At 36.1% G+C, this 15,040-nt stretch overlaps 1 protein-coding gene across 3 annotated transcripts in view; it reads right to left on the bottom strand.

The window, feature by feature from the left end:
• The window catches only part of USP32 (ubiquitin specific peptidase 32), an 84,608-nt gene that overhangs the window by 44,574 nt on the left and 24,994 nt on the right, over window positions 1–15,040 (bottom strand). For all 3 annotated transcript variants that reach the window (XR_010886179.1, XM_067309460.1, XM_067309461.1), the window contains exons 2-5: window positions 14,788–14,915; window positions 8,879–8,984; window positions 8,186–8,304; window positions 3,090–3,249 (exon numbers count right to left, since the gene is read on the bottom strand). Coding sequence is in view for 2 of the 3 variants with exons in the window: in XM_067309460.1 (XP_067165561.1) it covers window positions 3,090–3,249; window positions 8,186–8,304; window positions 8,879–8,984; window positions 14,788–14,915 (513 nt within the window). In the remaining variant the exon portion in view is untranslated. The remainder of the gene's footprint in view (window positions 1–3,089; window positions 3,250–8,185; window positions 8,305–8,878; window positions 8,985–14,787; window positions 14,916–15,040) is intronic.

Below are 15,040 nucleotides of genomic sequence, written 5' to 3'. Positions count from 1 at the left end.
CTGTTTCTCTCATTGCTAGTTTTAACTGGAAAATAACAATTTAATTTTATCTTGAGGTCCAAACATACACCGTAAGCTCCAAATTTAGTTAATTATATGGAACCTGTGGACACTATACAGTTCAAAACATTCTACATGTTCAAAAAGACATGTAAACTATACAATTCTCTTGAATATAATGAACAGCTTGACCTTAGATCTGACATGCACTTGAAGACTCAATAATCACTTCAAAGACTCTCAAATATCTTACTTAATTTTAGCTTCTTTTAATCCTAACAATTGAAAACTAATATTTCATTCAGTTCTATCTTCATTAAGTCAATCAGCCTATAACTTATAAAAATAAGTTGCAGGTAAAGAAACAGAGTATTACCAGTCACCAGAAAACATCAAATTTATCAGTGCTCTGACCTACTACATAGCAACACAAATGTTTTTTTTTTTTTTCGGGACATAGAGTTTGTGTTGAAACACTCAGAGATACAAAATTCTACAAATGTATTTCATGAGGCTTTAAAAATCTTGCAACTTCCCCACCAGAACGTGTAGCTATACAAACCACTATACAAACACAAGTAAAAGAGCAGCCATGCACGTTTCCTAGAAAAGGAGGAAGAGTAGACATTTCCTCCTGTAATACAGTTTACAGTATCAGATGCAGCAATGCACAGAAGTGTTATGAAATTATTATAAACCAACTTGATCACAGAGAGACTAAAACCAAATACATGAAATTTACTTGTATTTCTAAATGTTAAAATATAAGAATTACGAAAACACAACTTTCTAAGAGGCAGAGTGAGCTGATTTCAAGGTTAATGTTTTCAACAAAGATGATTACCGTGCTGAGGTATGATCACTGAGCCTACCACGAAAATTTAAACACAGAGCGAGACAGTTACTTCGTAAGGTTGACAGTATATGCAAGAGCAATTAAGCAAGATTTGAGACTGTATAGTTGAATATCTCAAAGAGCTAACTGTAAGTTAAAGGGGACAATCGCCGTTAAATTGAAAACGGACACTACTGTTCCTGCAGAGGCATTCTCCGGCAAGGATTACAGGGCTGAAACGTTAACATAATGTCACCTTGACTTGTTGATAGGTCCCTGCAATCAAAGAGGCTCAAATGTAAACAGGGGGACTTGAGGCAATTTGATTTGACAGAGACTGCTGAAGTAACTAGAATTCTGTTAAGCCAAAGGCTGAAAAATTTGAGGAGAAAGTGAAAACACACACTCTACAAAATGAAAAGAAAAAAGCAAATAATTATACCACGGCAGAAACAAATGTAAGATGGACCCACTAAAACAAACTTTTCCAAGAACCGAAATAGATTGTCTGTCTTATTCTTTTCATTTTAACAGGCTTCTCTCTCACCCACTCAGTCATCTTAATTTTGTTTTTAATTAAAGCCCTTCAGTCAATGTCTCAAATTTTTGGTTCAGAAGTGAAAAAAACCCTTAGCCTGGTAAGCTGAAGAAAGGCTTTCTTCGTGACACAAGAAAGTAGGTGTGGGTGGGCTAAAGAAGAATATTGTCCTCTTTAGTCTAAAGACCGTTTTTTCCCTGAATTATTTAATTTGCACATCTGCAACACACAAGGGAAATAGCTGGGCCTGGCTGCAGATGGTAACAGTGACAGGCATATCAAAAAGAGAAAAAGTGAGAATGGTATTAAATACAAAGCATAAAATCCATTAAAAAAGTAGCTCTTTAAAATTTTAATTTTTTTATTATAAATCTCAGTTTCAGTATAAATAAACTTTTTGCAAAAAGCATAGCAAAAAATGTTCAGAAAAACTTCAATTTCAGAACATGAAGAAAAAACAAAGTAAGCTCTGAGGTAACATCCAGAGCCTGGAGTGAACCTTTCCTTGAATACCTAGGGCAAAGGACATTTGACAGGTTTGGAAGCATAGCACAGCTCAATCTGATGCAGCTTGAGAGATCTGTACCATGGTTGATGTCTGTAGAATTCGAAGAGAGGTTTTTTATTTTACCATTGCCCTTTCTCTGCTTTGTCTATTAGACTTCATAGTATTTAGTTGTTTTCTGTAACCTCAGTGTCTACTGCAGTCTCTCACGCAATGTAAATATATTACCTGTCTATAAACTTCTAATTTTATTATGCATTTTCATTTCAAATAATCACAACATGATTTTAATGCTTGTATTTAAAACTTAAAAAACACAAAACAAAAAAGCAATTAAAAAAACACACACAAGCCCCCCTCCCCACCTTTATTCAAGAACCCCACCCATTAGATTATATGCCATGCTCTCACCAAAAGAAGTCTATGACAGTGCATGGAGCAGAACCAGGTTCCTCAAATCACAGATATCTCAGTAGCAAACACCCTTTCTCTCCTAAGGATATGACAACCCCCAGGAGCTGACATTGTATGTATGACCAACATTGTATTTGCATAGAAAGTGTATTTTATCAGCCCTTTATTCTTACATTTAACCTAAAAAACAGCTGCTCCTTCTTTTACATCAATATAGACATAAGAAAACACTTGTTCTTTTGAGATCATTTCTATATGCAAATTCTGAACAGGTTTCTGCTTAGTTAATTTAGTTGCCTGACTACATCACATGCTAGGAATATTGCTTATTTCACTACAGAAAACAAATTAAGAGGTAATGCTTATTTTTGAGAGAAGCATTATGTTCAAAACTGCGCCAACAGTTTTGAGATCTACTGTATCTAAGAGAGCAAATACAAAATCTGTATTAATGTTAAGTTCCTTCAAAGGAAGGTATTTATCAAAGAGGTTTTCTTTTTTTTTTTTAATTTACTTGGTAGCCAGCTTCTATAAGAAGCATTGTAATCTCACTACTGTTATCTCTTATAAATAATGACTCACTATGTCCTTGTACGTAACAATGTTTTACATGTCACAGCACAAAAAGCAGAGAACAAATTAGCATGGAAAAGAAATTTATCTTGCTGAGCAGAACTGTATGTATCTAATCAGAGTAGTGAGATTTAACGAACAACTACTGCAAGGCAACAGTTTAAGTTTGCGAACTCTGAAATGGTTTTAAAAAATATGCATAAAAAGAACCATCATTTACTTACAGTGTGTGACTCCAGCAAGGGTTTGATAGAAGGTCGGGGTATCACTATCATCAGTGAGTGTCACATACACACCTCCAGACAGCAGCCAACGAGAAAACGTGAAAGCATCTTTGTTGTGTAACAGCCAAATCCTGAACTTCTCGTAGTTTACCTTTTCACCCTATGAGAAAAGCAAGAAGTGAGCTGTTTTCTCCCCTTTCTAAGTATCAGTAAACAGGAACCATACAGCTGTATGAACAAGAGGTGGGATAGTCTCCTATAAAAATAAGTACTAAAATGATTTTTGTGAGACCATGCTTGTTTTTTATCCTGAACGATAGCACAGGGAGGGAAATTAGACTCCTCTGAGTCTCTCTGCATTTCAACCACCTACTCAGTGTGGCCTTTGGAAAGTTATTTACTCTGAACCTCAGGTTAAGGGGATTATGAGAAAAATGGTCACTTACAACTCACAATAACAGGGGTTATTTTTTATGAATTTAAATTTATTATCACTGATGGTCTTATGTCCCAAACCAACGGTGCTATAAAATCATAAACATTCTGTTATATCTACGCAAGTGTACAAACACCTAATATAAAAATTCAGATTTGTGACTAATCATACTGTTAGTTATTCAATGAAGCAGCATGTAAAACTCTTCCCCTCTATCAACCATAAAACATTTTGAAGAGTATATGTCAACATGACGTTCACAGTATCTCCTAATTCAGTCTCTCTTGCTGGTTGTCTCACATGGAACTGTGTGTTCAGAAATACATAAAAATTCAGATTTCAGAGTTCAAATGCTGGAGAGGCTGTTTAAACCATTTAGTTGAATTTTTCTCAAGCTATGGCCATGAAACCATAGAGATCAACAAACTTATTTTTACAGGATCCACAAAACTAACTAAAATAAACCAAGACTATTGTCAATAGACAAACTCATTACAGAAGGGTCCTAATATCCATGGGAAATAAGCAAGGGTTGTAAACTATAAAAGATTTCAAGCCATTGACTGGTTAAACCTCCCTAATATCACAGACTATTAAACTTTACTGAATTACACCTTTACAAAATCCAGTAATTTGCTTTTGCCTATAGCCTATCTGAAACTGCCAATTGGAGAAAACTGAAAATCTGCTACTTCCTTTTCAGGTTGCTCAAATGGTTAATCACCATTGCTGTTAAAAACTTTGCTTCATATTCCAATTAAAATGGATTGTTTCAGGTTCCAGATCCTAGTTCTTTTTATGCTTTTCCCTAAGATTAGAGTATTCTAGTGTTATATTTTTCTCTGATAAATACATGCAGCTACTGTAATCAAGTCACTTTCTGAGCCTCCCCTTAATAATAAACAGAGGAAACTCTTTGTGCTTGTTGCTAGTTTTGCAACCCTGTGTCATTTGGGGGGAATATTCCCTACACCTTCCTGTATTACAACTGAGGTACAAAAGTTAACCTAAGCATGTCAGAAATAAACAGAACTATGATAGAAGATTGACCAAAAAAATGTCAGGAGGGAATATCCTTTCAGAATACCCAAACAGTTGCAAAAAACTCCATCTGCACTGCTACACATTTATTATGACACCAGAAGAGAAACATGGGGCGAAAGAAATGGAAAAATAAAAGGTCTGGTGTTTCTTTTCTGTGGGTCTTAGGTAATAAAATGTTTTACAAAGGTTCATCAGCAAGATTCAAATTGGCAAAATTCACCATCTCTTTATCTGTTTTCCTTTAAGTACATGCAAGCAAGCAATTTGCCAGTCCCCACCATTACTCGATAAAGTCATACAAATTAAATGAGAACACATTTTTTAATTTCTACTCTATTGTAAGATTTACACACATGATTCAGAAAAATTAAGGTGCCTTAAAAATGCCTTAGTAATGCCTTGGTAAACAACTCACCAAGCTGTGAAGGATCTGGAATTTTCACAGACCTGGTGAAATCAGCATAGCTCCAAGCAGTAAAGCCTCCAGACGTGGAAGTTGCAATCTGTAGCTAAATCTTTGTGTTACTTGTTATACTTCTGGTTTTGAAATCACTCTACGTATATTCAGTAATATGCTATAAAATTTCCTCACATGAGATCACTGTCTTTCAAAATTTGTTAACATACTCAAACTGTAGAATTATCAGTTAATATCTAGAGGGATTTTGTTTTTAACGCTTTGGCACAAAGTAGTTTATTTTCCTCAGTTCACTCAATTATTTATTTAGAATAAAACATAAGTACTCAACCTAGCTGGGGGGTTGGGGGGTGGAAATCAACAAAATAAATCAGAATCAAAACAAAAACAATCAAAATGACAAGTTTTACCAGGAGGTAGCCTTCATCAATAAACCACAGAGGAGAAAGACTCCCTAACCTTCCAAACAGAGAAGAAAGGTACAACTTAAGAACATGATTCACTTGCCTCTCCGTTGTAAAACCTGAGGGTTGTGCTACTCGCTCATTTGCCTTTAATTAAATTGAACTCTATAGCAGAACACAGGGCAGACTAATCCACTGGATGCATGTGACAAAAAAATGGTAAAAATCCCCCAATACTTACAGTTACTAATCACAGACTTCCACGTGCTAATAATTCAAGGAAGTCAGGGTGGAGTCTACATTGGTATTTCACCTTCAGCTTAATCCGTATAAATCCACACTAGTCATGAGAGCAACAGTCCTACCCTGTTCCTCCCAGCACTGCTCTGATCCCTTCTCTTTGGCGATAGCAGTCACATTAGTGCAGCCATGTGACAAAACAGAACTGGCTGAAAAACAACCTAGAAGCTTAGGAGTTGCAGCAAAATGGGTTACTTTTCAGCCAGATCAGCTTCCCAGTCCAGTTCAGCAAGGAGTCACAGGAATGCTTGAGCCAGCACAAGGGTAGAGAAATGAATGACAGTGAGGAAAAGGGTAAGCCAACACTGGGACTTTGCAGGATTTGCAGGACTTAACCAATTACAGAAATACCACTACCAAATGAACAGAGAAGCTAAATGTAGCCCACAATGTAATTTTTCATTTCTATAGCAATTTAGATCAGACAGAAGATTATTTTTTTACTACCTGTTGCATTCTATCTTTCCTCCACTTTTTTCCACTGTTTTTTTGAAAATGGAGCAAGAATTGTGCCGTGTTTCTCTAAGATTCTCTGCTGCTCCAAGTGATTAGAGAAAGAAGGAAGATGAGAGACAGGAAGGCTTTGGACAGAGGGGAGAACCACACATTTTGAGCAAGCAATGTTTACAATCAAGCCACGATGGAACTTAAGCAACTACAGCAACACAGATATCACTAGTGAATTTGTTTCCTGTGTTTCAGAAACAAGAGGGAAACAAAGGCAGATATATTTTAAAGCTCGTATTTCTAGTTGAGTACATGCAATAATTCTGCAAGAAAGAATAAAAGTCCCTATAAACGTCATCCTTGAAATCATAACTCATCTGCCATATAGCAGGAAGGAAGGCCTTCCTACAGCAGCAACATAAAACCTTCTCACTATCCAGCAATGACTTAGTATGATTAACAGGCCAGCAAACTCTGCTGAGAGGGTTATTACACTATTTTCATTTTGAAAGAAAATCGATATAGAGCATTTTCTTGAAAAAGAAAATAGTATCAAGTCACATAGATACTTCTCTTCCTGCAACATCTTCATAAAGTATTTTTAAATTTCTTGGACAGTATGCAATTAACTTTTAGTGCATAATTCATCACGCCATACTGATGGGAAATTATAAATAGGAAACACTGAAGTGGGTCAGCTTCAGAAACTGGACGGCTGTAAACATGCGATTTGAGGCCACAGCCAAGAATGAAGAATGTAATCATTGCCTATGAAGCCATCATAATACCAGCACCAGAATAAATGAGTCTGCCTCAGCCAATGCTTTTTACATGTCTTCTAGCATAAAGTTATCTTCAACACAATACAGTAAAATTTAAGGTAATCAAGTACTCTGAAACCCACAACTGAAGCTTCTTCTCCTCAAACAGCTTTTCAGCGGAATGTGTAATGCCTACATTTTGCTGGTCTATACCCCTCTGACAACAAAGGACAGGAATTGAATCAAACAAACCTGACAATTCATCAGGATCACTATTGGCAAAGAAGCATCAGCGAATATTTAAATGTAACACAGCCCATTTTAGGGGAGGACTTCACTGAGCTTCAAAGATTACATCTCTCAACCAACCTAAAGCATAAATAAATATTGTAGCTCCTGTCAGGCACAACGAGACAAAAGTTACAGAGCTTTCGCTGTTGAATGCAACAAATCAGTGATGTAACTGGAAATAGCGACGTGTTCTCAAACTCAGACACTTGGCCCAACCATCTATTTAAAGACTATCACACTTATCACTAGCAGGTTCTGCTTGAATTTAAAAGTTATAGAGAGATGGCTTTCACACACAAAGTACAAAGTTTTACACATGAAACTTAAGATTCATTTGGTATGGGTTAAGAGACCGTGAGAGGAAAAAAAATATATTCACAATGGCAGTAGTCAAACATTTGAAGAGGTTGCCCAGAGAGGTTGTGAAATCTCCATCCTTGGAGTTATTCAAAATTTTACTGGGCAAGGCCCTGAGTACTCTGCTGCAGATGGGCCCGGCTGTTAGCAAGAGGTTGGATGGGAGACATCCAGAGGTCATTTCCAACCTTTTTATTTCAGAACTGTATTCCAAAACTCTTATTTTTTGAACAACAACTGCTGGTAGGCTTTCTTATAGCCAGTGAGCAGATTTTCTTTCCCCTCTCAGATCTGTGTTCAAGATTTCTTTCCTAATTGCAATAAAATGTCCACAATAAGCAATAAAATCCCATTAGCAATATTAATTTTTAAATATGATAACACGGTTAACCTTAGGAAATGATATCTTTCAAACTAGCATACTAAGTAAAGCAGTATGGAGAACACCTACATTTACATACAAAGTTGCTATACACATCAATGCAAATCACACGCGATATAAGATAAAAAACTCTAAACTTGTACTCTGTTTGAACAAGACCAATTTGCAGGCATAGGACAAAGGAAAACAAACTGCCCAAAGTAATAGTAATCTTCAATTTTTGTAAATGCAGAAGAATAAAACCTTTATGAAATACCTCAGAGAAACATTTCTTGAGTGATTCTGGGACTTTCCCATCAACCACATGCAGCATCTTCTCCATCTCTTCACGGACAACATAACTCCCAGATTCATTAGAAAAGAGACTGAAAATGTCTGAGGAAGAAGAGAAATGTTTAAACAACTACAGTAGCTACATTTTTCAGACATTAAGTTTAAACTGGCTGAAAAGGCCAAAAACTGTGCAATGACTAAAGCACTAGAAACCTTTAGATTCATTCAACTCCAGTACAGGTCAAAGTTTAGGCTGAGAAACATTTCTTTTTTCTTTTATCATTACCCACTAATCAAAAGGAAAGTAAATTCAGATTAACAAGATGACAAAACAACAGAAGTCAGTAGGCAGATGCTTTCATTCATTTTGAAAAAGATCAGTGCTGTCCTCCTTTCTCTGCCCATATGCAATGCTCAACAGTCTTTCTGTAGGATCTTAACATTTACGTTCATGATGAAATATCAAATATTCCACTTTGAGTATAGGAATCTACAATGTATTGAATTTCAAGATATATAGCTAACAATGCCCAAAAGTGATACTATATTGGCAACCATGCACGCTCTGGTTACATACAAAAACAGTTACTGAGTATATCACAATATAAGCTTGCTTCATGAAAATGTATTTTACACACTCTAGACTCTTGTTATGCTTGTAAGTTAAGTTACTTACATTTTGCTTTCTCTTCCTCTCTGCCTCTTGTAAGTAGAACTAATCCGACTATCAAGTTATTGAAGTGCAGCCCTTTGGATATTCCCCCAAATGAACAATAGATAACCTAGGAGAACAGAACAGGAAAGTTAGCAAGTCTTTAACTGGGAACAGACACGGAGAGAAGAGATGACAACACTGAAAGCAACAAGTTATACTGGGGTTTTATTTTACAATTGTTTTTTAGGTTTATTGTCTCACATTCAACTAAACATGCTTTTAATACTAAACTGTGTTACACTTGCATTCACTTTCCCAGTACCTATAAACCTAAACCAGTTTTTAGGATACACTAAAATTCAGGAGAGAAATTTCAGTCTTATTTGTTAAGAGGCAGATACTTTTCATAAATAGCAGTGAAAAAGAAATTTTTACAAATCCTCCATGAAGATAATTTCTTGTTCATTCACAGGTCCCATTTCATCATTTCCCCAGCAAGTTTCATTACTTGCTTATAATCCTGATATTTGTACCTTCAGATATGTAAGCATCCATGACAGAAAACATGCACACACAAGAGAACACGAAATAAATCACTAAGATAAGAAATATTATACACAAAGAATTCCCCGTTTTAGAATAAAATTAAAATATTTCTCTTGGGCACAGTTAGTAAACAGAAAACAATGCAACATAGTTCAATGAAGAGACTGATGCCTTAACTTGGAGGCAGAATAAAACAAAAGGTTGATCTTGTTTCATTCAGAGCAAGACATCACAGAAGGGCTCTGATTGTCTATTTTTTAACAGCACAAAACCTACCAATGTATTAGACTCCCTCATAAATAGCAGAATTAAGATCATAAACCTACTGGATATGTCCACTGAACACTTTAATCATTAAATTACCTTTGAAAAAACACAGGAATAATTCAAAACTAGATTAAAACAATCAAAACTATATTTATAACAGAGTTTTGTATGCCTCAGAAGAGAAAAGACTGCAGACACATACTGGAAGAACATGAAGCACCTACATTTGGGCTTACTTGCAGACTTCTGCGATTAACACACACAAGGAAATTAGCAATTCTGCAGTTTTGGTTTGGTTTTGTTTTCAGTACTTTCCAGCTTATTCCCCCCCATTCATTGCTAATTTAAACCACATATGAAAACAAGCATTCCTTTTTTTTATTCCTATTCTTATTTTCCTGTATGAAAACCAGTATTCATGTAGCAGGACTATGAATGAAATCAGGAAGCCAACTTGGATTCAAACTAACCATTTCTGTTACCAGGTTTCCCTAACCCAGTTCACTCAAAGTGGGTGACTTCAGGGTGGAAATAAGTAGCTCGGGTTAAACTAACTGTGCAACTAGTACAAAATAACTGATGCAAAATAAATGATATTTCAGTTGCAAAAGAACATTTAGATCCTACCATAATGATGTAGGACATTTTGCTTAATCAAGGGCAATCTTTTATCAGTTTGGCCTCTCAAAGGAGTCAGACAGCAGAACATTACAATGAAGTGTAGTACAAAGGAAACCAATTCTCAACAGGCTGAAAGCCCTTTGCAAAATTAAAGTTCTATGTCTCCCAAACCAAGGCAGACAAAAGTACCACATCATTCACACAGGTCTATATGCCAGCAGGCTGTTTGCCAAAGACCTGACAGGCATCAATATTTGCTACTCTAACTGTAAGCCAAGAAATCTGTTAAGTACTTCAACAGAATTTGTGCCTTCTACACTGATAAAGCAAAATTTAAGTCTACATTTGTTACAAAAAATTTTATTTCTCTCAAAATAAACAGCTGAAGACTGGAAAGAAACTTCAGAGGAAATGAAATCTTCCTGCAGTATTAAAAACAACAACTTCTGAGGTCATCTTCTGACCACTATTTGTTATTAATAAGAGAAAGTTTCACTTTCTGAGTAATTTAATCTTTTACAAATATTTTATTATGAAATATTATTGTAAATCACAAAGTGATCACAGCCTGACACACTTCAGAAACTTCTGGTTCGTGATGGGACCATACTGACAGCAGTTAAAGGGAACCACTGTAAATAGGTGCAATAACACCATAGCGGGGCTTTTACGAGATGTCAGTAAGGTAAGTGACACAAGCAGAAAGATTCTGGGGCTAAAAGGCCCCTCTCCCTACACCCTCCGGTAACAGCAATGTCAGTGCTGCCACCAGAATTCTCAGTCTTACAGTACAAGTAAGGAAAGGGTGGAAGAGATGGCTGAATACCAGTCATGCAACTGAGTCATTAGCTCTTACTATCTCAGGTGCAGATTTCCATCTCAAGTAAAAACCAAGACAGGACTGGGAGTGAGCAAAGACAACTGTGGGCCTGTCAAGGGCACCGCAATGGATAGATCTGGCTAAGCCACATAGTATTGTAGTGGCAAAATCAAGAAAAGGAAACACCTGAGACAAAATAGCTACATTAACTACTGTAATTGCCCCTTATGCTTTGCTTATAAACAAGCTGTGGAAAATCTACCAGTGTTGCCATTCCATCAACAGGAAGCAGAGCAGCAGAATTCATTGCAGCATGTGTTCTACATCACCTTCAAAGGTGCCCATCAGGCAACAAGGCAGGAATGAATTCTAAAGTCTTGCTCACCTGAGTACCATCACAATTACTACCGGACATAACACTGAATCGGACAGATTCCTTGGAAACACTTACCTAGATACAGTTTTTTGTGTTACCTTAGGTCCGTCCTCTCCTGGTCTATCCAACAAGCTACCACTTTCATTACTATACATTTAGACTATTACAGGATATCTGAAGGCAAATAAATTTAAATTAGGCTTCTAATACAGAAGGATCTCATTCTAGGGAAGACATTATGTATAACCTGCGATTTCATTCTACTATACTTAAGACATAGCACTACCCAAATAGATTAACTTCCCACAGGACGTTCAGATCATCCTCTTCTATTACTTCAGTTTAATCCATTACAAATGCGGAGGGGCTAAATTAGTAGAACTAAATTTGTGCTCTGTTTGGACACAGTGATTGTATATGCTTCACAGACAATGTCATGGCAGAGATTTGATTTCCACGCTTTCTAATCATTCTGATTTCACAAGATGCCTTCAAGGCTACACTATGTATGTAAGTGATTTTCCTTCAGTCATGAAAATAAGTAATTTAAACACTGGAATCATAACTGTTTTAAAAATACACAGTTAGCTCAGCTGGCCAGCTGAACACTACAGTTTCAGTCTTAATATAGCTACTTTTGAGCTAAAAAACACTAGGAGCACAAAATGGGATAGAATTCTTATATTTCACATTAATGTAACTTCTAAGACAAAAAAAGATACATGGGTGAATGAAGCAGTGAAATCATGTTTTCCTCATCACAACTTATAATAAAAGATGATCTTTTCTGACATGTTATCCTTCATGGATAACTAAAGAGTATAACCACATGTTTTCTTTTATATTTAAAAAATGGTGATTTGACTAAAATTATATAGTACATAGAGTTTGGAAAAAGAAGTCGTCACAGGACTCAGTTTTTAATTAGCTGCACTGGTATAATTTTAGAATAATTTATGTTGATTTAAATAAGTCTTAATTTCCAGCAATGTAAATGAAGATGGCATTCTCTGTCTCTTCAGGCTTCCAGACTTCTTGACTAAGATTGTTTTTCCCCATAAACTCAAGAGCGGAACTGGTAAAAACAAATGTATAGCAATACTCAGCAATTCAATACAACTCCTAGCATTTAAGCTTAACCCATTGATGGAATTGAGACAAGGTGCCAGACTGTACTGGATGAGTTAAGTACAGACAATTTCTATTCTGCTGACTACCAATAAAAATGAAAACCTTCAGTGAAATTAAAAACAGACAGCTAGGAGCAGCAAATCACCATAACAAGATTTGGTAGAGCTTGTCGCAGAATCACAGAATGGTTGAGCTTGGAAGGGACCTCTGGAGATCATCTCGTCCAAACCCACTGCTCAAGCAGGGTCACCTGCCCTGCAGACTGCCCAGGACCCTGTCCAGACAGCTTCTGAATATCTCCAAGGATGGGGACTCCACAACCTCTCTGGGCAACCTGTTCCAGTGCTCAGTCACCCTCACAGGAAAAAAGTTTTTCCTTATGTTCAGATGGAACTTCCTGTGTTTCAGATTGTGTCCGTTGCCTCTCATCCTATCACTTAGCAGTGCTGAAAAGAGTCTGGCCCCATCCTCTTTACACCCTCCACCTTCTGTCCACCAAAAATTAAGCGTCTTCACTTCTTTTTACAAGAAGAATAGAAGCAAATCTTGTGTTTTATCCAAATTTACAATATTCAAGCTCACAGATATAGCTAATATACTGGCTAAATACAAATACTGGAAGTTCACCATAATTTGTACTAAAATTTTGAGATGCCAATGTTCCCAAATGGCGAGATCATATCAGAAAACAACCGTGATTCTTCCATTAATTTTACTTCACCAACTGGAAACTGAGAACTGAGAGTTAAAAGGGATAATCATCACCAAAGCTGTGTCCTTAAGCACAGATTTATTAAAACAGTAGAAGGTAACTGGTAGACAGTATTTGAAAACCCATAGTTTCTATTCCTGACCACAAAGTTTATATCATTCAAAGCATTAAGTTAATTCTAAGCACTGGAATAAAAGGGATACAAAAGTACAAATGAACTTAATGTAAAATTCTAGACATTTTAAATTATTTCAAACCAATCATATGTAGCGCAGGATACATTTTTGCTTTTATCGTAACGGCTACTAACAGTAAAAGCATCCAGATAACACATATAGAAATTAATACTGAAGTCATGTTTTAAGCTATGGGCAAATCATACACTTTCTTTTAATTTGATAGGTGCTAATATATATTGCAGTATCTCCTGTTAAGGGCTTGAATAGCCACATAAATCAAACTGTCAACTATATTACAGAAGCAAGTAAGATTGTCATCTTTGTTAACACTTGGGAGAAAAAAGAACAGAGAAAAGATTCAGCTTAGAAAAGGAACCTTCGACATTCACAGACAAAACAGCTATTCTCCATAGTAAGTCTTCAAACTACACAAGGAAATAATATCACTGGAATATATTTCACACTGTTAAACCTTTTGCATTGCATACTTCACTACTCACATTATCTAAATAAAACTGGAAGGCTTGTATGCTGCCTGTGAGGTCAGTAACACTGAAGATACCAGAAATAGAAGCTGCGATTAGAAGTGACATGGAGCAAAATATCATTTGAAAGGTCTGGCTAGTCTTATTCTTTCTCTAGCAACAGTATTTTAAATTCTTTCTCGAGTCAGAGGCAAGTTTATGAAAGAAAATATTTTTCTAAACATGAATGTGTGCAGGATCGTATTACTATATTTTATATATACAATATTTATATCCATATAACATATTTCATTTCTGGATATTTTCCAGTTCATTTATACATTTACTATAAATAAAATTAGTTTTAAGAGCTTGTAAAGATTAATCTGTACTTTAGAAAACAAAGCAAAAGCCAACAGAATCTCAGAAAAAACATCAGCATGCATATCTGCACAGTAAATAAAGTCCTCTATTATAAGGGCTATATATAGTGTTAACCATTCCCAGCCTTTCACTTCCCTAAATCTACATCCGGATATTTAGGTGTACTTCAGAGTCATCTATCACCTATTACGTGGGTTTGAGCCAGTAGCTTAGTCAAGCACATGAGCGACAGCCCATATGCACGTCTGGCATATTATCCTCAGACAGAGGATGTACACTGTGATACTGCATGAAAAATGGAAAGAAATTAAATTAGCTGTGTACCTGAATAGGCATGTTTTTGTGTGCACATTTGTAGACATAGTTTATCAACTGCATATACATCCCCAGAAAAAAAACAAAAAAACATCAGTAAGTACATAGAGGTTACCTCAGCAACTTTTGGAGGAACTCCATCACCAAGGACTTCTCTGATGAAGCACTGTTGGGTCATATAATATGAGAGTCCACAAGTTCTCTTGAAAGCATCTTTCAGTCGCTTTAGCTCTATGTCTGTAACTGTGTTGGGGGGGGGGGGAGGAAGAGAGAGAGGTTTATTCAATAAAGACATAATAGCTCAAGGATACCTGAATCCTATACACCTTATTTTAACTTCACAATAAAAAGATTAGAAAAAATTAAAT

The sequence above is a fragment of the Apteryx mantelli genome, chromosome 22, assembly GCF_036417845.1.
Source record: "Apteryx mantelli isolate bAptMan1 chromosome 22, bAptMan1.hap1, whole genome shotgun sequence".
In the NCBI taxonomy this organism is placed as follows: domain Eukaryota; kingdom Metazoa; phylum Chordata; class Aves; order Apterygiformes; family Apterygidae; genus Apteryx; species Apteryx mantelli.
This window is presented reverse-complemented; position numbering and strand designations above follow the sequence as displayed.